At 44.9% G+C, this 25,128-nt stretch overlaps 1 protein-coding gene across 5 annotated transcripts in view; it reads left to right on the plus strand.

Annotated features, from left to right (window-relative positions):
• LOC134810163 (serine/threonine-protein kinase Nek4-like) overlaps nt 1-16,982 on the plus strand; it is a 232,505-nt gene extending 215,523 nt beyond the window's left edge. For all 5 annotated transcript variants that reach the window (XR_010157500.1, XR_010157494.1, XR_010157501.1 and 2 more), the window contains one exon: nt 16,476-16,982. Coding sequence is in view for 1 of the 5 variants with exons in the window: in XM_063812052.1 (XP_063668122.1) it covers nt 16,476-16,491 (16 nt within the window). In the remaining 4 variants the exon portion in view is untranslated. The remainder of the gene's footprint in view (nt 1-16,475) is intronic.
• Nucleotides 16,983-25,128: the final 8,146 nt, after the last annotated feature.

Raw genomic sequence — 25,128 nt, forward strand, 5'->3', positions numbered from 1 at the left:
AACTGACCTGAAGGAACCCTGGTAGCCCTAAAAATGGAATTCTCTTGGGTGAGTGGGTCAATACCTCTTTTGAGTTGAATTTTCTTCCATTTCTTAGAAACAGCCTTTTGAGAAATGTTTTAAAAGTGTATCTTTTCTTAATACAAAAGAAATACGTTCATTATAGGAACATTAGATATGAACATAAGCAAACAAAAGAGAATTTTAAAACACTCATGATTTCTTTTGTTGTTGTTGTTTTGAGATGGAGTCTCGCTCTGTCACCCAGGCTGTAGTACAGTGGTGTGATCTCAGCTCACTGCAACCTGGGTTCAAGCTATTCTCATGCCCCAGCCTCCCGAGTAGCTGGGATTACAGGCACCTGCCACCATACCCGGCTAATTTTTGTATTTTTAGTAGAGATGATGTTTCACCGTGTTGGCCAGGCTGGTCTGGAACTCCTGACCTCAAGTGATCTGCCCGCCTCGCCCTCCCAAAGTGCTGGGATTACACCGCGCCCGTCCTGATTTCTTTTTTTAAACTTACCACAGTTATGACTATATAACACTCATGATTTCATCATCCAAGACTCACTGTTATTTACACCCCAGCACGTACCTGTCCAGCCCCTTTATACATTTGTCCCGAGTGCCCCGTAGTGTTTCAGTGGTCCCTGGGTGCTGACATTGCTCTCCATGCACGCTGATGCTGGAGGTGGACATTTGTGATTTTAAGATATTCAGAGCAGATATTGGTAAATATCTGTTTTACTACCTGTCAGAACATAGAGTGATAATCATATCTGTTTTTTTTGAGACGGAGTTTTGCTCTTGTTGCCCAGGCTGGAGTGCAATGGCACGATCTCAGCTCACCGCAACCTCCACCTCCCGGGTTCAAGCGATTCTCTTGTCTCAGCCTCCCGAGCAGCTGGGATTACAGGCATGTGCCACCATGCCCCACTAATTTTGTATTTTTAGTAGAGATGGGGTTTCTCCATGTTGGCCAGGCTGGTCACGAACTCCTGACCTCAGGTGATCCGCTCGCCTTGGCCTCCCGAAGTGCTGGGATTACAGGCGAGAGCCACCGTGCCCGGCCTGTAATATCTTTTTTTAAGTTAAAATTATGTTGTGAACATCTTTCTAAATTCACCAGTTGTCATTGTAGTGGCAGGATGGAACTTCCCGTTCTGCAGGAGGTCACTTACTCACCGCGTCCTCTGTTCCTGGATATTTAGTGGTTGATGCTTTTCCCCACTCTTTTAAATTACAAACGATGCTTTCAGGAAAACCATTTTACTACATCTTTTTGTTTTTCTCACTAGGATATATTCCTCAAAGTAGAATTTCCAGGTGAAAGGGGATGCAGATTTTTAAAGCTTCAAATAGTCATACCAAATACAGTTCCGGAAAAGTTGTTCTTACTCACATTCCCACAACATTGATGAGCGAGTCTCTGTTCCCATGACAGGCTCTTGCAGCTCCATGTGTGGGCGTGTATGTATGTACGTAAAATTGCCAACTTGATAAACTATTTTATTTTTGAAAATTTGGAATCCTATTGTTCCCTGTTACTTTTTAAAACACGGCTGGTTTGCGAGAAAATAAGCCTATCTTCCCCCAAGAAATGAATTCCTGGTCTTTGATGTCTCTGGCTGGAAATACCTGTGTTTTAAAATGTGAGTTTTATTCTTATTCGGGTATGTAAGGCCAACAGACCAGGAGAAGACTACCATTGAAGAGGCAGCTTATTACACACAGTTCCAAAGAGGAGGGGCGTGCCGTGTCATGGGGGCAATGAAAGCACCAGGCTGGTTGGGAGGTAGAGGAAGGGGAGAAACCGTGGCCAGAGGCTTCTCTGGGGTTTCAGCAGGAAGGAACAGGTAAGGAGGGGTAAGCAGGCTGAGGATCGGCCAGGTGGAATAATTTCAGCAGGCTCTGGCTCATAAGACTGTTCCTCGTTGTCTGGTACATGGACCTGGGTGTATTAGGGAAGGTGGATGGTGGCCCAGAGCATGAGAGCCCCATGAGGGAGGTGGTTGGGGTGTCTATGAAAGGTGAGCTTGCAGGGAGTTGTTTATCATCTCAAGGAATTAACTAACTGGGGGTGTGGTGGGGAGGAGTGGGGAGGAGCAGTCTCTCCAGGGTCAGCCTAGACCCTGGATGTGGAAGCACCAAAGTATAGAAAATAAAGGCACGGTTCATACGGCTTGCAGCTGGCTCACGGATGGTGTGCCTGAGTGTGCAAAACGATCTCATGTCAAGTGAGGTGGCTCAGGCTGCTGTCCTTGTCGCTGCAAGCCCTGCTTGGAGAATGAAAGCTCATTTGCTGTCAGGGTCCTCCATGCATCCCAGCACCCCTGGGTGGGACCAAGGGCATGCTCCACCTTCTATCACAAGGAACAATTAGTATTAACAAGACGGCGCTGCGGAATGCACTTCCTAAATTGTGGAGAGTGTTAGCAAATTCCTAAAAGCACCCAACACCTCTTCAAGCAGGAAGGTGAAGCCTTGTTGTTTAGAGTTCACTTTTTCTTTGTAACATATTCTATTTCCGAGACCTTTCTTATACATTTTATTTAGCCAAGGCTGTTTGCCAAGGAGTTTGCATCCACCCCACTGCTATTTGAGGCCATGCTTGCTGTGAGTTTCTCCGATTCCTCTCCCTGCTTCACCCACTCCTTCTGAAAAACACAGCTAATTGATGGTCAATTTGGCCACAGAAGCCTAGTATTGGAATTGTTGGAATACAGGAGGATTTGTGGACTAGATTTTTTTTTCTTCTTCAAGAATGACAAGCTAACCCCAAATTATGGCAAGAATTCTTCAGGTTCAATAATTAAAAGCAAAAGGCAGTCCCCATGGAGAAAAAACAGTGTGGTCTGGAAGATATCTTTCAAATTGAAGCAGACTGTGTAACTCCCAAATATTATGGATACAAATTAGCTATATTTGATCACTGGATCTTATTTACCCTAATTGTCTTCATTTCTGTGGTTTCCTCATACATTGTGTTCACAGCACGCTTGGTTTCGCAGCTCAGTGTCGGAGTCTGGGCTGCAGGGGTGGTGAGATCGAGCTTCAGAGTTGAGGAGAGGGGAGGGTAGACAGAGAGAGAAAGGGGAGAGAGAGAGACAGAGAGAGGAGAATGGGAGACAGAGAGGGAAGGGAGGGAGGGAAGGGAGAGTATAAGAGAGAAACAGAGACACAGAGGAAGGGAATGAGAAAGACAGGGAAGACAGAGACATAAGGACAATGAGACACAGAGAAAGGGAGGGAGAAAGAGAGGGAGAGAGGGAGAGAGGGGGAGAGAGAGAGAGGGAGTGAGAGAGGGAGAGAGAGAGGGAGAGAGAGAGGGAGCCAGAGAGAGAGAGAGAGGGAGAGAGAGAGGGAGCAAGAGAGGGAGAGGGAGAGAGAGAGGGAGCAAGAGAGAGCCAGGGGGGCCTTTTTTGGGAGATATGCTTTTCCTCAAAGACACAGAAGTCTTACACATTCAGACCAAAGATACGCTAAAAGCCAGCACATTGTGTTATGTGAAATGTTTCGCTTGTCTCTTGGAATGATTGATGTGAACCTGAGAAGAATTTGAAATTTGAGCAGCCAAGCAACCAGGAATTAAGACCTTATCTAAAATTTAGGCAAAAAATCCAGACCACTGTAGTTAAGAAATCGGGTTAGAAATCTCCTGAGAAGTGACTTTCCCACAAGATTTCTGCTGCTTTCTAGTTCTGAATGGATGAGAAATATGACAAAAATGTACCATTGCTTTTAGTATCGCCTGTCCCTTTTTCTGGTTTGGGGTAAAAGTAGGAAACCAAGAGATGCAAACAAACGGATAAACAAGTGTCCCTCCAGGGAGTCACTCTGGTGTTTGGGACTGTGCTGGTTTGGATTTCGGGAATGTCAAAGGGGTTCTCTTCTCCAAGCTTTCTTTTCTGTTCCCAGAACTTCAGCCTGCAGCGGATGTGGCACTATTGTCACAGTGGATGCGGACGGTTGGCACTTGCTCCCCTAGGGTGACTTGACTTAAACTTCTGGCTGGTTCAGAGGGAAAACAAGACTGGTGGTCTTGATGGACCCAGTTTTTGTGGGCATCTGTTCACGCGGCCCTTGCATGCATAGCCTGCCCTGCAGAGCTGGTGGGCATCCCAGCAAAGTCCCAGAGCAGAATGGAGGGATCCCAGTGGGTGCTGCGGGGAGGCTGGCAGTGGCCTTGCTGTACTCACCTTTGCCCACAGCTGGAAATTAGTGCTTCATGTGTGAGGAGCATGTGTTTTCACTTCCCCTGCACCAGGAGTCTCCACACACCTGGGCGTGCATTTATGCTGTGGGATGTGGGAGCAGTGGGGACCATGTGGACAGAGCCACACCTGTACCTGGGCAGGAAGCAGAGCGGGGAATGTGCTTGGGAGTCTGTGCATCCATGCATGTGTGTGTGCACATGTGTGCGTGTGTGCATGCCTGTGCATGCATGTGGACGTGTGTGTACGTGTGCGTGTGTGTGTGCAAAATGGGGCTGTGGTGATCTACTCTGCTAGATTCTAGGGGTTATAATTGACTTCAGGATGGATCATGAGTAGCTGGTTGCATCTCTGACAAGCTGACCATCCTGCACTGATCCATGCAGACTATTTCTATGACAAATTGGATTTGCTCCCAAACAGCCCATTCTTGGGGAAATGCACTGCATTTCTTCTTTTTTGGGTAAATGATGCGGTCTCAGATGTGGGCTGGCTCCTCCCCTGGCTGAGCCGGGCGAAGATGCAGGAGGACACGCTCTTCCTGGGGTGGCTGTGCGGAGGCTTGCCAGGCCCAGCTCACTCCAGCTACTTCCTCAGGATGGGAAGCCCAGGTGAAGGAGGCACATCGGGAAAGTTTTGGTCATTTTATCTCTTTCCAGAGTAAAGCTCCAATATTGTAGATTCAAGGCAGAATTTTGTTTCATTTCAGTTGTGGGTTTTTCTACCCAATATAGGTCAGCTGGATCTCACAAGCTCTTCTGGCTTCTAAGGCATAACCTGTCGATTCTAAGGAAATTTGTATTGTTCTCCTCCATCAGAGAAAGGGGAGAGTTTCTTGGGGAAGAGGAAGCAAGAATTGCTAAGACTGGTTAAGGAAATGTCTACTCCAGAGTTTAGCTCTCCCATGCCTTTGGGGGACAGAGAATTCTATAAAGATCATGAGGCTTCCCAGAGCTTTCCATCTTTTTAAATGAGGAATTTGTTAAAAATCATCCATAATTTAGTAATGTGTTGCTTTAAGATGGCAATATTTTAAAATAAATAACCCCATAGTAATCAATAAGCCTTCTATTCTTTTAATTGTTATTTGCTAGAAGCTTTTGCTGGACTTGCTCCATGGATCACAATTTATTATTTGTTTGGTGTATGAAAATAGTCCATTAGAAATTGTGTTAGAGTTCACTTTATAGCTCAGTATCCAGGAACAGCAAGAAATCTATTCACCTCCCTGTCTTCAGTGCTTGGTTAGTTCCAGCATTTCAGGCTGATAGCACTTATTTGGTTCTTGCTTGTCTCCAACTTGCAGTAATATAATCTTTTATAAAACATGTATAAAGATATAAAACATATCTTTCAAAGTTTATCATTTATAGCCTATAGATTGAGCCATCATAAAACAAATGATTTATTTATGTTCATTAGTCTTAATTTTAGATGTGTTTCTGCCACTCCGAAGCTTATTAAACCAATTACCATAAATGAGTCTGTTCATTCATTTTCCATGAAATGCACAGGCCCAGCACATGTAACTGCTTTAACTACTTAGCTATTAATTACATACTAACTACATAAATATGGAAAATCATCGTACCTGTTTTATGTATCACCCCTGAGATGTGCATGTCGGTTTGAAATTGAGTGGAGTTATATCAAAATTACATTTCACTTCTATGAATTCAACCTTACGTGTTCAGCAAAAATAAAGAAAATGTTAAATGCTGTGGTTGATTACACACTCTCATGCTTCACTGTGTGTCCTGGAGTGAAGCAGACTGGGGGCTCTGCAGGTGCCGTGCCGCTCATCAGCCACAAGTGGCATAAACATCCACGCACTTATGACATAAACATCCCATGCACTGAGTGTGAGCCTAGGGCTTAAAGAGAAATGGCCTCTAAACCCAGGCAACACCTTCCTTTGGTGTTCAACCATAGAAGCAGCCAACACTTCTACCAATGAAGGAAATGACGAAGGGCATGTCCACGTGGGGCATTCTGAGGATGGTTCAAGGTGATGCCCTATTTCCCTCTTATGTTCTGATATGAGAAGCTACCCTGTGGGTGAGCTGCAATCCACTCAAAATTAATGACAGATGGGTGGCATTTTCAGCGCAATTTGAATTTCCTCGTTTCTTTCTCATGTTTACCTCTCTGATGTTTCTGTGAATCCTTTCCTGAACTTTAGCCTGCACTCAGCACGTGCTCGTGGCCAGCTGAGCAAACCCAAGGCGAAGAGATGAGTGTGTTGGAAAGTCAGAACAAAAGAGTCGATAGGGCGTGTCAGTCTCAGCGTGGCTCCAGGCAGCACCTTCCCTTGGCAAAAGCTGTTTTTGAAACAGAAAATAATTCGGTTCTGATCCATGTGCAATGCTTACAGAAGCAACCTGTGCCTCAAAGGTCCTCTTTTTTAGGGTTTCTAAGGAGGCAACCATGTCCTAATTAAACACTAAGTAGGCCTAACCTGACCACTGCTTTTCAGTTATACTTTTAAAAGAGCCATTTTCTGAAAATATGCCCTGCCCTGAATTGAGCTGAGAATAGATATTTATCATTAGCTATAGCTGATATGCTGTGAAGGTAATTGCCTTCAAAACCTGAAGCTCCTTTAGTCATGAACCAAATGTTAAAATATAGAGTGAATTTAAAAATTATAGAGTGAATTTGGGCATTTCCAAGCACACACGATAATAGGTTTCCTTTGGACTGAGTCGTCTCAGTTGACTTTTTACGGAATAAAAATGTAAGCAATAAATGGAGACTCCACAATTTTCTCTTTATTGGATTCAACAGTCATCTGAATCTGAAGTCCCATTTGCATCGCTGTTAACCAAAAGCTGCGCCAACTTCACCTGGCCCTGCAGATTCTGGTGTACTAGATCACGGTGGCACAGAGATCTGAGGTCGGGTGATGGTAGTAGTTAGTCTTTGTGTGAGCTGGACCCTTCCCCAGGTCTCCAGGAGAAGGTTTCCAGGTGTTGCTATGGCCTGGCTTGTGCGGCACCACTGGGAATGCTGCTCATGGAATAGGATGGCTTTTCCTCCCTTCCCATCTCCAGGCCATCCTGCCATTGTCTGGTGTGAGGTCCTGCTGTAGGCACCCCGGAAAAAAAGAGAAACTCACAGACAGAATGTATGACAGACATAAAATGTGCATCACAAAGTGGAAAGATTTCCACAGCTTCCATGGCTGTGTGTCTGTGCATGGATCTCCACAGGTGCTCTACTCTCCTGCCAGTCAGGTGCTCCGGGCTGCCTGGAAATAGGCCATTGGCAAGCGTTCATTAGCCCTAAAACATGGGACAGCCTTTTCTCTCTGGTTATAAGCAGCTGGAATTCCCCATTTTGTGGACATTGCGGCCTCGGGTTTATGAGCTACTTACTTCACTGCACTGTAAGACCTTGGCCAACACTAGCAGATGCTGTCCTCTAAGTGTCCTCCCTAGTTCTCTTCCCTCCTAAGTTCTGACAAGAGCTACGCATATCAGAGAAGGGACAAGAGCCTCTTTTCTCCTAACTCACATTCTCGCTCCACCCCAAGACTCATTACATACATCTGGGTTCCCTTTACAACAGCAAAAATTATGCCCCTGGACATCTATGTAGGAGGAGAATTCATACTTCATCTTAAGGTCATGGAGAAAAATCATGTAGGGGGTGTAAAGGGTTGAAAAGCAATGCCTCTCCCCGCCGCTGTCCAACCTCAAATTTATGTCTACTTGGAATCTGTGAATGTGGCCTTATTTGGAAACAGGGTCTTTGTAGACGTAATCAAGTTAAGATGAGGCCATACTGGGGTAGGGCAGCCTCTAAATCCAACATGACTAGTGTCCTTACAAGAGAAGAAAGCTGGGACACACACACGCGCACACGGAGAACACCATGTGAACACAGGCAGCCATCAGGGGATGCTTTGCAAGCCAAGGAATGCCCAGCATTGCTGCAGCACCAGGAGCTGAGAGAGAGGCCCAGTACAGAGGATCCCTCAGGGCCTCTGGAAGGAACAGACCAGCAAACACCTGGATCAAGACTTCTGGCCTCCAGAACAGTGAGAGGATACATTACCATTATTTTAAGCCACACAGTTTGAGGTGATTTGTTACGGCAGCCTTAGGGGTTACAACTGTGAATAAATGTTAGTAGCTCTTATTAAATTATCTATACTATAAAATGAAACAATACTGCTAGACACTAGTTAGGGAAGTTATCGGTGGTATTTAATGTATCTTACATTGGTCGTAGTGGGGACTCCACAATTATTTCCCACTTCTCATTCCTTATTCGATGGAGACATTTCAGGATTTTCCTCTCCATCCATTCCAATGAGATGCCTGTGTCATTATTTTCCTTTGTGGCCGATAATGCAAAGTAAGAGGTGTTTTTCTCCTGGGTCTGCTTGATGTGGAGCAACCCCCCCGGGGTCCCCCACTCCCCACACACAAGGCCGCACGCCCGAAGAGCAGGATGGTTTTCAGGTCTGGGTTAACCCTGCCCCTTGGATTGCTCTCAAATCCGCGCTAGAAATTGACACCACATCTCTGTTGTGTACTTTATCTCCGTTTCTCTTCCCAAACCCCAGTCTCCTCTTTTCTGTCTGTCCTGAACAGCGCTGGCCAGGAGGGAACATGGGTCAGAAGGGCAGGCAGGGAGGAGCTGGTACAACTCACGGCATCAAGACCCTGGTTTTTGGTGTACTGATGCAAATTCTGCCAAAGAGTTTTCACCCGTCTGCCTGGGGGCCTAAAAACATCTTCATCAGGGCCTTAAACCAGAGCCTTTCGTTGGTCCAGAATCCCAATAGGAGAGATGCAACATGCATACACACTCAGGAAATGATCAAAAAGATAAGTCTACCCAGAATGAAAATCAATACAATCACTCCAGAAAACTATTTAGCAATCATCTCCTAAAGCTAAACATACACATCATCTAAGATTCAATGATCCAACATACATGCACACGGAAATGCATACACCATGTTCAGCAAAAGACACGTGTATGTTCACGGTGGCACCATTTTCATAGCCCCCGATGTGGAAACAACCTAAGCGTTCTTCTAGAGTAGAATGAATAAATGCTGTGATGTGTCCACAGTGGAAAACTGTGCGGCAATGAGAATGAACATATGCAACAGCCTAGATAAATGCCAAAACGTAATCTAAAGCAAAAGGAGGTCGACACAAAAAGGTACATATAACACGGTTCCACTTACATAACATTCAAAAACAGCACAAATGGGACGATGGCATTAAAAGTTTGTGTGAAAGCTACCACTGGAGGTGGAGTGGCTGGGGCCGGGAGGGAGCTTGGAGGATGCTGGTCATGCCTGTTTCTTGATCCCAGTGCTGCTGCCGTAAGTGTGCTTCCTTTTGGAAGATCCATCCAGGTATTCAACTGTGGGTTGTGCATGTCTAGCAATATTCACGCAGGCCAGCGTTGTTCAGTGTAGAGTGTAGACCACCAAAGAACCATGAGATAGACCAAAGACTTTGATAAGAGCTTTCCAGAAAAGCCCCTCAGATGTGTACAATCCTAATGGGCCGCATTGGAGCATGCATTACAGCACAGATCCTTTCCTTTCTGCAGCCACAAACATCCCAAACCTCGGAACATTCTAGTACATGGCGCGTGGCTCCAGCCTGTGCTTGGCCAGACCTCCCCATGAGACCCCGTGTTGAGTCAGTCAAACGGACGGTGAAACAAATTATAATAATTTGAGGGGATGGACAAAATTGACAACAGGGTTTAGGGAAATGGCAGGTGATAGTAACACTGGATGAGGGCGGCCAGTGGTTACAGGAACATGAAAGGAGAGAGTGCTGTGGCAAAGGCCAGCTGGAGAAGAAGTGTCACCTTAGCTCAGGGGACAAAGCCCAGCAGAAGCAACTCCTCAGGAAGGAAGCTGGGGAGCAAATACCCTGACCTCACTCTCTACCACCAAAGCCAACTGAAAGTGAGAGGACAGAAGCCCACTGGGGAGGCCCATGCCAGGATGGGGGAGATGCAGCGTGGACCTGTGGGAACCAGAACAGAGAACCCCTGGCGCAGATGCTGAGAGTACTGCGCGTGAGGCCACGGAGAGCTGCAGCCCTTGGCCAGGCCCTCTGTGCCCTAGCTTTGAAAGTCTTTCAAAGCCTTTGAAAAATAGGTTTGTGTTTGCCTAATTTATTACCTTTAAATGCTGTCTTAGAAATGTCTTGATTTCTGACATGGTCGAAAAAGGGTACTTAGATAAGAAAATGAATGAATTCCTTGCACAGGGTTACCCTGGAAGAAAAATGCAGCAAGATTTGCTTTTCTTTTTTCTGATACCTTTTTTCTTGAAGTTTGCTAAATACAAATGTGACAAAATCCAAAACATGCAAAGTAGGATCAGGAGCAGTGGCTCATGCTTGTAATCGCAGCACTTTGAGAGGCGGAGGCAGGAGGATCGCTTGAAGCCAGCAGTTCAAGACCAGCCTGGGCAACATAGGGAGACCCCCATCTCTACAAAAAATACAAAAAATTAGCCAAGCATGGTGGCATATGCCTACAGACCCAGCTACACAGGAGGCTGAGGTGGGATGATTGCTTGAGCCCAGGAGTTCGAGGCTGCAGTGAGCCATAATCGCACCACTGCACTCCAACCTGGGTGACGGAGTGAGACCCTGTCTCTAAGACAAAACAAGAACATCCTGCAAAGTAGAAGTTGTTGAACAGAAGCCAGGGGGTGGGTGAAGAGACGACACCTGAAGTCAAGACAGGAACTGGCAACAACAAATTCAAGGGCAGGAGCTGGGTTCTGGTATCTGCCTTCTCCCTAAAACCTGCATGCTGCCATCTCTCAAGTATAACACAGCCACTCCAAAGCCCCAGAATCTCCGTGCACATTAGAGGGCTTTTCCTTTATTTGCTTTGTACTTACCTGAGACTTAATGATGGAGAAGAGACAGGGAGAGCACGTCTATGGTCATAGTTCATGTACATTTAAAACATGATTTATTTTGGTGGGGATGACATAGACTCAGAAATGTGCCCACAGGAGCAAACAGCTCAATGCATTCCACACTGTGGACACACCCAGCAGCCATTAGGCTGTGACGTTGTCTGGAGCCTTGGGTACGCTTGGCTGACCAGTTAGGCGGAGTGCCATGGGAGGGGCTGCCTGAGCCGCCCTCTGTGAATCAGCCCAGGCTTCTTGTTCCTGGTACACTCGGAAAATGATGGATCCTCCTAGGGAGAAAAATTATCCCAAAAAAGTGCTCGCATAGAGTTCTGGAAAGGAAAGAAAAACAAGATAGTTAAGTGGGATGGCATGAATTGAAGATGATACAGGTAGTGTTAGGCCATAGTTTATAGAAATAGTAGCATATGGCCGGGTGCAGTGCCTCACACTTGTAATCCCAGCACTTTGGGAGGCCAAGGAGGGCAGATCACAAGGTCAGGAGATCGAGACCCTCCTGGCTGACATGGTGAAACCCTGTCTGTTCTAAAAATACAAAACATTAGCCAGGCATGGTGGCATGCACCTGTAGTCCCAGCTATTCAAAAGGCTGAGGCAGGAGAATCGCTTGAACCCAGGAGGCAGAGGTTGCAGTGAGCCAAGACAGCACCACTGCACTCCAGCCCAGGGTAACAGAGCGAGACTCCATCTTAAAAAAAAAAAAAGAAAGAAAAAAGAAATAGTAGCATATCCAGCATTTCTGCCCAACCTCCTTTACTCATCTGGAAGAAGCAGGAACTGTTAACAATGTCACGAGTAAATGTAGTTAATTCTAAGGCATGACTTGCTTGAGAGCAGGAATGCTAACATCAGGGATGGTTGTAGTGTCAAAAGAAGATGTGTTTATAGAAACTTAATTGAACCTTTAGGCTGACAATGGGCTTAATAAAAATGGCCTCTTTTTGCTACTTTATCGCATGAAATCCAGTGAAATGAGTCAGAAGAAAAGTGACCTAATACATATTGCCACTCCATCAAATTCACCGTCACAGGAAGCTGTGGATTTAATGATACTGACCAGACTTTACAAGTATTGGGTTCTTTTGGTCCATTAATAATATTTAGGGTGTGTAGTAACCACAAATGATGGTGAGCCTGGAATAATGAGCCTTCAGGTCTTGGGGCTTATCCTGCTTTCTGGTTATGTTTTCCATACAGGATTACATAATTGGCTAGCAAATGTATAATGGTTTGGATGTAATAATGGCATAGTCTGACTTCCTAGCGGGCCCTGACTTTCCGAAAACCAGATTCATCCAAAAACTTAAAAACCAAATAAATATTCCTTCAAGTGATTAGTGCATTCCAGTTGTCATCTGGCTTGTAATGACTGGTTTTCAGTGTTCAGTGATGGCCCGGGCATAAAATAAATCTCGCTCCGATCCTCCATGTCAGCACAGGCATTAAAGCCCATAAACCATCCTCTGCCTAGTCTGTCATTGCCACCACGTTCTGAGTACTAGCTAATATAAACCTGCCCTGCTGGCCCAGCAGCCACCAGACAGACATTTTATGGTTGCTGTTCCCTAAGCCAGATGAAAATGATTATAAACTATAAGGGCTCTTTTGATATGACCTATTAATAGCCGTGTTATTTTTTGATGAGGGTAGCAGGGAGCCTTGGCATGGAATGGGTGAAGAGTGGGCACTGTCTCCCACCTCCCAGGGTGATACCTGGGGTTGCCCCGTGTGTCGGCCCCCGGGACAACACTGTGCCTCCATCTCCCACACTGCTGCTGCTGGCCTCCTTCTGTCCCTCCACTGGGAAAGAATGTTCGACATTCAAGCTATTCCAAGCAGCATCCTTGATGTCTCGTTTCACGGGTCTGTTTCACACCGTGGTGAGCGCTAGCTGTAACTCTCATATCTCAGCTATTTGTCTTGGCAGCTCCTCCTGTTTTGCTAACTGGACAGAATCAGGCAGAGGCGGCCTCCCCTGCACACAAGGGAAGGGGTGACATCTGTCATCCTCTTCTGCCTGCGGGACGCCCACAGAGGCCTCTGGGTAGGGCCAGAGGGTGAATGTCCTTCATCTTTCTCTTTCTCCCTCTCTGAGCTGTGAGGAAAATGCTGAGGGAACGATTTTGCTCACAGCCTTTAGGGCAGACATTGAAGCAAAACAGATGAGGAGGGTTGGCAGGGCTGCCTCAGCAGTGGATACCTGGGGAGGAGACCCAGGGCTCCCACCTGCCACGCTGGCCACCCCTGGCATGAGTATGCACTTTGCACTCTCTCCAAGCCATGAAAGCGCCTGCGTGGGGGGTGGTGTGTTTTCCACGTGCCCAAGTGCCATGGCACCCCAGGCACCACCCAACAGGGCAGGGGCATTAGCCCAGGCAAACCTTTCTCATAAGATTAGATCTCCAGGCTCATCAAAATGGTTGAATACCTCCTGATGCCAAGGGAAGGAGAATGGGCCAGGGGAGGCAGAGCTTTAAGGTAGAATTTCTTCTGAATTAGGGATAACACTGACTATCAAGTTGCAGAGTTTATAGAGTAATGAAAGAGGATTCAGAATTCGGAGAATGAGTTCTAGTCACGTGTCAGGTGGGAGTAGCCATCTCACTATTGGCTTCTGCTGAGGGAAGTAGGGATGAGAAATTGGCTTCATCCAAAGTTGGCTACCACATTTCTGTGACTCATGGCTTGTGTCTGGCACTGGCCTTCAAGAAATGTTAGCTCCTTTGGTCCCAGTTTGGTTTCTTCGTCGGCCTTTACTGCAGATGTGCATAGTGGAACACATGCTCATTTAAAAGTCCTCCAGGGTAAAGTCCTCCTGTTGTCCTTTGGACAAGTTTGAAACATTCTAAGCAAGACGATATTCCATGGATACCCCTTGCTGTGGCCCTCTCATGACTGTTGTGTCCACATGGTACTGGGGAGAGCTCAGCCTGTCTTTGGGCCAAGCAGGATGGAGTCAGTGACAACAAGGACAGGGCTGGAGTCGAAGAGAAGACAAAAAATAATGTGTCAGAGTGTAGAGCATTTGTCTCTGAGGACGGGGTCAGAACAGTCCATCCTTGGCATTCTCATGACATGGTTAGAGATTTCAACCCAAATAGTTATCTCTGTGGAGGACAATGTCACCAAGGATCTTAACAAGTAGTCACTGAAAGCCAAGGAAAGGGTGTCACACTATGGGGAAATTAATTTATTCTGGAAAGGGTGTCATACAATGGGGAAATTACTTTATTCTGGAAAGGTTGTCTTACTATGGGGAAATTAATTTATTCTGGAAAAGGTGTCATACTATGGGGAAATTGATTTATTCTGGAAAGGGTGTCATACTATTGGGAAATTGATTTATTCTGGAAAGGGTGTCATACTATGGGGAAATTGATTTATTCTGGAAAGGGTGTCACACTATGGGGAAATTAATTTATTCTGGAAAGGGTGTCACACTATGGGGAAATTAATTTATTCTGGAAAGGATGTCATACTATGGGGAAATTAATTTATTCTGGAAAGGGTGTCACACTATGGGGAAATTGATTTATTCTGGAAAGGGTGTCACACTATGGGGAAATTGATTTATTCTGGAAAGGGTGTCACACTATGGGGAAATTAATTTATTCTGGAAAGGGTGTCACACTATGGGGAAATTGATTTATTCTGGAAAGGGTGTCACACTATGGGGAAATTAATTTATTCTGGAAAGGGTGTCACACTATGGGGAAATTGATTTATTCTGGAAAGGGTGTCACACTATGGGGAAATTAATTTATTCTGGAAAGGGTGTCACACTATGGGGAAATTACTTTATTCTGGAAAGGGTGTCACACTATGGGGAAATTGATTTATTCTGGAAAGGGTGTCACACTATGGGGAAATTAATTTATTCTGGAAAGGGTGTCACACTATGGGGAAATTGATTTATTCTGGAAAGGGTGTCACACTATGGGGAAATTGATTTATTCTGGAAAGGGTGTCACACTATGGGGAAATTGATTTATTCTGGAAAGGGTGTCACACTATGGGGAAATTAATTTATTCTGGAAAGGGTGTCACACTATGGGGAAATTAATTTATTCTGGAAAGGGTGTCACACTATGGGGAAATTGATTTATTCTGGAAAGGGTGTCACACTATGGGGAAATTAATTTATTCTGGAAAGGGTGTCACACTATGGGGAAATTGATTTATTCTGGAAAGGGTGTCACACTATGGGGAAGTTAATTTATTCTGGAAAGGTTGTCTTACTATGGGGAAATTGATTTATTCTGGAAAGGGTGTCACACTATGGGGAAATTACTTTATTCTGGAAAGGGTGTCACACTATGGGGAAATTGATTTTTAAAGAAGCCACAGAGAAATGACAAAATAGACCATGTGTAGGCACTTTTTGGCAGTGTTTTGGGGCTTTCCTTGCCTCTATAGGGACCTTTTCTCACCTGCTCCCTCGTGGGATGGTTTTGGAGCTGTTTCTCATTGGCTCAGATTCATTTGCCAAATGGACTCTTAGCTTCACTCCTCCACTCCTGCCCACAGGGTCTTGAGAAAGTTGTTTCACCTTATTGAGCCTCAGTTGAGTCGTCTGTGAATAGGAAGAATCTTGATTACCTCTTGGAGTTCCTGTTATACATAAGCGACAGAATATCTAGATAAAATGTGTGCAATTGAATTTTCTATTTTGCATCAGACTCTTCTTGTTTAGCAAAATAGGAAAATTTTGAACAAGAAAAACCTCTTTATTCCCCTCTGCCTCTTACATCGAAAACTCTTAATTTCTAGAGACAAACACTTCACAGTTTCCATTGTAGCATATTTCAGTGTCTTTCATCATGGACAGCCAGAAATTGTTATCTAGTTCATAAACCATGCACTTCCCTAATTGGCAGGAGTGAGCAAAGGGCCAGTTGCACCAAATAGGGATTTTATTGTTGCCTGGAGAGCGTGGCTTACATTTTGATGAGAGAAGACAAGGAACGTTTTGGAGCATGCTTCCCAGGCTCTGGAAGGACAGCACAGTAGAAGAGGGGCACCCCCAGCCCTGAACACATCACAAGTGTGTATCACAGATGTCCAGGGCCTTGGCCTGGTTCCATACAGGCACTGTCCAGGCAGCCAGCTGAGGCTCCATGCCGGGTCTCCACTTCCTCCTCCAGGCATGCTACCTCCTCATCCCTTTCAGCAGGGTCATTTAGGGCTGGTATGCTGGCTTCCCTGTACAAGAATCGCCAATTTGCCACTCTTATCACTTTTCCCTTGTCATGTTCTGTCTCTGTCTCACACACAGACACCTGCCCTACTGTTATTTAAAACATTGCTTTTGGCACTTTCCAGGCCAAGCTATAAATAAAGGGTGGACTGACCTTGTCAACTGTTAAATTGGAGCCATGGTGCGTTGCCTAGAACATCGAGGATGACCCCGAGCAGCACAGCAGACCAACGGCTGAGAAAGAGCTCATTCGGCTCATCTAACTAGGATGCCTTCCTGCCAGAGCCCTAGGGGTTCTCGTCTCCTAGGGCAAAAGCAGCATGCAACCCTTATGAACCCATCTTGGAGGGCATTCGGGGAGCCCAAGACAAGACCATTGGGAGCATCAGGGTCACTTTTGGGGGTCTCTGTGCTGGACGGCTGTACCTCTCATGAAATGGACAACTGACCATAAGAAGGAGGTAAGTTACACGTGGACGGGAAAATAAGAAGCTCCTACTTAGGGCTGTGATATGTGCGGTAACCATTTAACGTTAACAGCATCCATGTGAGACAGGTGCTAGTACTGCCCCATTTCATATTGGCGGACATTGAGGCACACAGACTGTATGACTTGCCCAAGGCTGCCCACCTGGTTAGGGGAGCTCCAGGATTCCAATCCAGTCCGAACTCAACACCAGGGGTGGCACCTACAGGCTGGGGTCAATCTGGAAGACTGCCTGTTGTATGGCCTGGCAACTAAAAATTGTTTTTTACATTTTTAAATGGTTGACAAAATTAAAATAAGAGGATATTTCATGACATCATCAAATTACACGAAATGCAAATTTCAGCATCTACAAATACAGTTTGATTGGGACACAGCCACCCTCATCCGTTTGCAGGCTATCCCTGGCTGCTTACAGGGTCCACATAGTCCATAAAGCCTGAGATATTTACTATCTGGCCTTTTATTGAAAAAGTCACCAAACACTAATCTGAAATGTTTGCATCAGAACCCCTTGTGGGGCTTGTTAGAATGCAGCTCCCTGGTCCCACACCCAGTCTCTGATTCAGTAAGTCTGGAGCAGGGCCTGGGAATTTACATTTCAAGATAATTTCCCAGGTGATGCTCATACTGGTCCACAGACCACTTTGAGAGCCACTACCCTAAACCCCGGTGCTCTACTGCTTGTTGTCAGGATGGCCGGGTCAGGTGAGAAAGAAGCCTAGACATCCCTAGAGCCACCTGCTGTGCAGCCACCTTTTGAGAAAGTGTCCCCAGTGATCTTTTCCCAGGTTAGCCTTCGTGGCTTGGGCATCCAGCCTTTCAGAGATATGAAACCACACACGTCTTCAGAGTGAACAGCTGCTCACCCCGATGTGCTCAAGGTGTGCAGGATGTGGACACATCCTACTGAATGAGCCAGACAAAGTAACTGGATCTGTCCAGAACACCACGATGGGTGACGTTGCCATCTGCAGCAGTGCTGTACTTCCTCCCACCAATTTGTAAAGTGCAGGCAGGACGCTGGATCAACTCACTGCTGCTGAGGCCAGTGACCTCTAGGGCGTATTCCCACATTCCTTTGCGGTAGCTGCTCACCTTTGTAAGCATGTGAGTTATTCGTGCTGTCTGTTGTGATCCTAAGGAATCCAATGGTCAGGACCAGAACTTCTGAAGTACAGCCCAGCATTGCCATCTGGCATCTTCAGAAAGCAGATTTTGAGATTGGCATGATGGCCGTTAAGCAGGGCGTTCTCTCTGGAGCAATGTCTAGCCGGGGTGGGAGTGGGGAGAGAGAGAGGGGGGCTGCTGAGAATATCACAGAGAGATGGCAGCCTTTCTGCAGCATAGGCCTAAGTGCACACTCACCTGGCTATCACTGAGAGGACTCTCTGTTCAACAGGGCCACTCAGGGGTTCCCCTGCATGGAGATCTGAGTGTCCAGGGAGGGGACGTGGTGAGCATTTCTTTGTTCAAAGTGTGCAAAGGAAAATCTGCCCCATTCCTGCCAAAGTGGTTGACATGGAGGAAAGGGGAGTGCCAGTTCTGTAGGCTGAGGTGGTGGCTGTTAGAACTGCTCCTAGGCTACTTGGTGTTCTGGAAGTTTCCCCTCTATGTGAGATGAAAGAGCATATCTTTAAGAGCTGCAGCTTTGAAGCTCTAATATAGAATGCTTTTGGTGGCAAGCAATACTTCGGAAAGGGCTTGAAGACCTCTGAAGATCCTTGGTGGCCTAGGCAGTTCCTTTATTGCCAGGGATGTGCAGGACTAAGCTTCAACAGCGCCACCGTGTGGCAGCAGAAGCAATTGCAGTGGTGCATTGAGGGTTTTCTTTTGCACTGAGAACTCAAGTCCCACTTTCACCCTTGGACCTGGTAAATCTTTGGGGTTCATGGACAATTCTGAGGAGGAGATACTTAAGAGAGTGATGTTAGAATTTGATGTTTTGGTTTATTGTATCAGAAAATAAAAGAAATTGGATTTATAGCTCAGTTTGTGGTTCATATCAATTTAAATAGCTTTGAAATGCTGATAGGACCATCACGGTTTTTTGGTTGCTGAAATCCCATAACTAACGCAATGCCTCAATAAGCTTTTAACCCACAGCCCCCATGCCCAGGTCTATAACAATGTTTTTATATGCCTATGGGGAAAAACCATTATGAGGCAAACATTTATAAAGTTAAATTTATTACATTTCTACTCCTATTTTTTATTCTGCTAGTGTATTGTTATATATTTTCCTACGTATTTAAATATTTTCTTCCTCTTATAAAATGTTAGTGATTTTAAATGATGGTGCATCCAGAATTGGTTCCTTCCGGTGGGTTCAGTCTTGCTGACTTCAAGAATGAAGCCACAGATGCTCACAGTGAGTGGTACAGCTCTTAAATATGGTGTGTCCAAAGTTTGTTCCCTCAGATGTTCAGATGTCTCCAGAGTTTCTTCCTTCTGGTGGGTTCATGGTCTTGCTGACTTCAGGAGTGAAGCCGCAGACCTTTGCAGGGAGTGTTACAGCTCTTAAAGGTGGTGCATCCAGAGTTGTTTCTTCCTCCCAGTGGGATTGTGGTCTCATGCAGACCTTGCAGTGAGTGTTACAGCTCTTAAAGGGGGCACGGACCTGACCATCCTGGCTAAAATACAGTGAAACTTCATCTCCACTAAAATTACAAATATTAGCCCCGAGTGGTGGCAGGTGCCCATAGTCCCAGCTACTCCGGAGGCTGAGACAGGAGAATAGTGAGAACCCGGGAAGCGGAGCTTGCAGTGAACAGAGATTGCGCCACTGCACTCCAGCCTGGGCGACAGAGTGAGACCCCATCTCAAAAAACAAAAACAAAAAAACAAAAAAAAAGGCAGCGCAGACCCAGAGTAAGCAGCAGCAAGATTTATTGCCAAGAGCCAAATAACAAACCTCCCACAGCGTGGTAGCAGACCCAAGTGGGTTGCCACTGCTGGGTCAGGCAGCCTGCTTTTAGTCCCTTAGTTGGCCCCACCAACATCCTGCTGATTGGTCCATTTTACAGAGAGCTGATTGGTCCATTTTACATGGTGCTGATTGGTCCATTTTGACAGAGTGCTGACTGGTGCATTTACAAACCTTTAGCTAGACACAGAGTGCTGATTCGTGCATTTACAATCCTTTAGCTAGACAGAAAAGTTCTCCAAGTCCTCTACCCGATTAGCTAGACACAGAGCCCTGATTGGTGCGTTTACAAACGTTTAGTTAGACACAGAGTGCTGGTTGGTGCGTTTACGATCCTTTAGCTAGACAGAAAAGTTTTCCAAGTCCCCACCAGACCCAGAAGCCCAGCCAGCTTCACCTCTCAATGGGATTTTAAAAAATGTTTTTACTTGGCAAATAAAGACTTAGCAACCTAATACCTACCTCTCAAAATATTTGTAAATCATACTGATCTATAAAATCTATTAAGTATGAGATTTGTTGATATAATGACTCATAAAAGCAATGTAATCCAAATTAAAATTTGTAAAGCACTGCATAATTTACATAGTATTTCTGTCTCGAGTATCTTTAAACCATTAAGTTAAGAGTGTGACTTTGGACGGGTGCAGTGGCTCACGCCGGTAATCCCAACACTTTGGGAGGCCAAGGCAGGCAGATCACCTGAGGTCGAGAGTTCAAGACCAGCCTGGCCAAAATATCGAAACCCCATCTCTACTAAAAATACAAAAATTAGCTGGGCGTGGTGGCATGCCCTGTAGTCCCAGCTGCTCAGGAGGCTGAGACGGAGAATCGCTTGAACCCAGAGGCGGAGGTTGCAGTGAGCCAAGATCGTGCCACTGCACTCCAGCCTTGGCAACAGAGTGAGACTCCATCTCCAACAAAAAAATGAAAGAAAGAAAATCTCCTGTAGTCACTTCTAGTCACCACAACAGTTTGATTTTAATAATTAGAAGACCTACTTCTATGCAGAAATATGAACTCCAGACCTCTGGATATGGGGACAGAAATTGCCGTGGCACTCTAAAAACTTTGTCCAAAGAAATGCTGTCTTCCATTTTCTTTGCCGTTAACCATTTTATATCCTTGAGATGGTGTTGAGTTGAGCTGCAAAGCCGGCCTTGGCCACCTGCCCTGATAGTCTTGCCCAGATGCCCCAGCACCTTGCCCTGGAATGTGGCCAAATTGGCCACCTGCTGTTTTGTTCGTCCCTCTGATTTCTGTCTCGGTTGCTCTCTTTTGGAGTTCTGCAGTTGTGTATGTGCTTTTTCTTGTTCTGGGTCAGTTTTTTTCTCATCTGTCAAACCAGGACACATAATTTTACAAGGTCACACAGTGAGGAAAGCCTTGCTGAATCTTACTGCTACGATTCACGGCATTGCAGGGGCCCTGCTTTTAGAGCTGCAACAGATCTCAGAAGTTTTAGGCTAATTCCTTCGTTTTACAGACGACTAAAATGAAATCCAGGGAGTTTAAGTGGCATGACGAGAGCTAGAGGATCCCTTCTCAAGTAACTATGGAACAAAGCCTTCGAAACGCATACGTTGGTACAGAGTTAGGCTGAGAGGGGCCTGAGCTTACACAATGTGGGTGTCTTCTTTCAGAAAGAAGAAATGCAAAATTAAGTACACAATTGTTATCATTTAGAAAGATAAAAGAAATTACCGTGAATTACACACTTTCAAAACCTGTGAAATACCACAAACAGCATAAAATCCAAGAAAATAATATCTTTATTACTTAATTGTCCAACCAATCTCTGTAATTCCTGTTTTCTTATATTTTCTGCTGTATAATGTTTGATGGCCTTTTTTCTGACTACAGTTTTGTAATGTCATTTCTATAGAGATAATAGTGAGAAAATTCAGTCTTTAGCACAATCAATCACAATTTGGTTCTTATTGATAATTTGAAAATTTTTCTTTCAGTTTTACAACTCATTATTGGTAAGTCATGTAAGTGTTAGTGTTATTATCAAGTTGTGGATAACTTCTGTCAACTTTTTTTCATATGTAAGCTGTAAGATTTGGAAAACCTTTTGACAGACTGGCTTCTGACTCTTTTTCAAACTTTCATTCTCTTCCCTCCCCACGTACTTCCCATGCTGTGGAGGATGTTTGGCCTGGGAGATGACCTGTGATTCTGCACTTTGGGTCACACGCTGGGTGCATCAGTAGAATGGGCTTCCTGAGCATTCCCGGAAGCTATGCCCACACCAGGATGGCAGCAATGATTTTACTGTACCTGGAAGTAATGATGAGCTGTGTAAATGTAAACCAAACTAAGTGTATCCCAATCCTCCACTTGCTTTGACTTGGAGCACTGAAGGGCTGTGTCCTAGGTGCACATACACACACACTCATGCACATATACACATAGAGCCTTTTGCAGTTCCAAGCGTGTCCCTTAGCCCCATGAGGCAGTCAGTGGCTTCACCCCACCTCTTTGCTTCTCCCTCGGGAACATGCAAATTCCTGCAATGAAAAAGGGACCTCCAGTGCTGAGCTCAATTCTCCCTTCTGGAAGTTGGCTTGGTAATTCTTTACAATCTTGTTAGCACCTGAGCTTCAAATTATTTCTACGAGAAATTTTGGGTTACAGAATCTAGCATACAATGAAAAAGTAACCACACTTCTAGGAGATGCGACACTGTGTACAAACACCAGCTGAAACAGCTAACGATGGCAACAGAGCCATAAAGACTCCAGAGAGTGGAGGTACAAATTTAATAGAAATAGAAGAAAATAGAAAGTTTAATAGATATACAGACTTTTATATAATTTTTTTACTATGTTCAAGGAGATAAAAGACAATAGAATTTTAGCAGACATGAGAGGTTGTAGTGTATGCTACAAAAACCAAAGGCAAATTGGAAAACCAAAAAATTCAATAATTAAAATTGAGAACTCATTGGCTGTCTTTGACAGATGAGTCATTAAGGATAATCGGAAAGCAGGTTAGGAAAAAACAGAATAAAACATGATAAGGACAAATAATGGAAAACTACAGAATACTGGGTCAGAGACAGAGGATAGAGTAATAAGGCTTAACATCAGCAAGAGGAGAGAATATGCAAGAGAAATTTTAGAAGTGTAAGGACATAGGAAAAAACAAACTCAGTTTCTCCTGCTATACTCTTACAACACTCACACTTCTATAACCCCAGATGTGTGGAGCTTTTCCCCACATACCAAGCAGTTCTGCAGATGATTCTCCAGTGGACACCAGCTGGGTGTCTTCTAATTCGATTCAGCTCTGACACTGTCTAGCTGGAGATTGTGTCAGATCTCACAGGTTGAAGGCTCATTCCCACAAGTCTATCCCTCAGTTCAGATGCCAATTGCAGTGCAGGTGGTGACCTGTGCTTCTGACCAACCAGCTACAAACCAGGGTTCCACTAACCCCCTCCTTGGGTTTATTTAATTTGCTAAAGTGGCTCACAGAGCTCAGGGAAATTCTTAGATTTACACATTTATTATGAGGATAAATTACAAAGGATACAGATGAACATCCAGATGGAAGAGATACATAAGGCAAGGAATGGGAAAAGGGGCACAGGGCTTCCATGCTCTCTCTGGATATACCACCCTGCAGGAGCTTGTACGTGTTCTGCTATCTGGAAGACCCAGGGCTCAGTCCTTTTGGATTTTTATGGAAACTTCATTAGGTAGGCATGATTGATTATATCATTGGCTGTTGGTGATCCACTCAATATTCAGCCCTTTTATCCTCCCTGGAAGTGAGAGAGGTGGTTGGGGTGTGGGGGAGTAGGAGGTGGGCTGAAAGTTTCAACCTTCCCTCTTGGGAGGGTTGAAAACAGCAAACAGCCCCCCACCTGAGACTATCGAGGGGCTCCAGTCATCTCATTAGCATACAAGAGCCACTCATCACTCCAGAGATCCCGAGGATTTTGGGAGCTATGAAGCAAGAAACCAGAAGACCAAATATACATTTCACAACATCACAGGAAGAGGCATGATTAAGAACTTTCCAAACTAATTACAAATGTAAAAAATCTGCAACATAACTTAAATGTCACAAAATCTAAAAAAAAAAATTATCAATTAACTTTCTGATGCATCTCTAAAACACTTTTTCTTACCTATTTTGGTTGTACCCTCTTTGATCATCTCCTCAAAATGCAACAGTTTTGCAGTACCATTTTCTATAGAGAGAAGAGAAAGATAATTCAGACCTTTCTCTAGTGTGTTTGATTAAAATTTATTATTGAAGATTTAGAGAATTTTTTTTACTTTCCTTTTTCAATTTAATATTGGTCACATTATGTAAAGTTCAATATTGTCTAGATTTGAGGAAACATTCATTATATATGAACTGTAAGATTTGAGAAATAAAAATAAAATTCTAAGCCCCCACCCAGCTGAACGGATCCCCTCTTGGCCAAGGGGACCCTGAAGAAACCTTAAAAACTGAGTTCCTGGCCATGACAGGAGGGAAGGGCAGCCGGCCTTGTAACACCACCTCCCTTGCTGACTGCCATTGGCTTTCTCTTTAAGGGTTACACAGAAACCAGCCCTTTGGAAAGACTGGCTCTACCTATGATACCAACGAGCCCTCATGCTGCCCCTCCCTTACAGTTTTGACACAGGACTGACCAGCATTCCTTCCAGATGAGAGACCGCTGGCCACAGAGTGGCTCTGGCCAGTCTACGGACACTGCACACAGAGGGCCTCCATGTCCTCTGCTTTACCTTTTGATGTTTAGAGCCTACTTGTAATACATTTAAATGTTAAGTTTCCTCTCCAAAGTGAGCAGGGAAGCACGCTGCATGCCTGTTAGCTACTACACATGCCCTTGCCTCCCTTTTGTGAGTTTCCATCGCTCCTCCTATGACCTGCTGAACATGTATACTTAGCCAACCTGCTCAGCGTACATTCCAGTTCCCTTGACCCCCTCTCCTGAAGTACTTGTTATGGAGGTTACACTTCCCAGGCTGCAAGATGGCCAGCCTGCAGGCTGCGATGCTTTATGAGAAATAAAGCTCTTTTACCAAATTTATGAACCTCATTATTCTTCAGCTGGCAGATTTCAGTTTTTCATGTTTTCATTTCAGTTTTTCATGTACAGTGACTAAACATATTCATTGAATTGATGACCTGCATTAGCTAGTTTGGTTAATGATTTCCTATAACAAACTTTTGTGAAGTTTATGGTATTTTCATTGACGTAACTAATTTGTCTCAAATCCACAAGACATTTAAATCTTACCCTTAATACGTTCATGAGATTCTTGCATCTTCATTGATTAGATTTTCCAATAATACAATGGCCTGTTCATGATTTTGACTCAGAATGTATTTGTTC

Source organism: Pan troglodytes, chromosome 5 (genome assembly GCF_028858775.2).
Source record: "Pan troglodytes isolate AG18354 chromosome 5, NHGRI_mPanTro3-v2.0_pri, whole genome shotgun sequence".
In the NCBI taxonomy this organism is placed as follows: Eukaryota; Metazoa; Chordata; class Mammalia; order Primates; family Hominidae; genus Pan; species Pan troglodytes.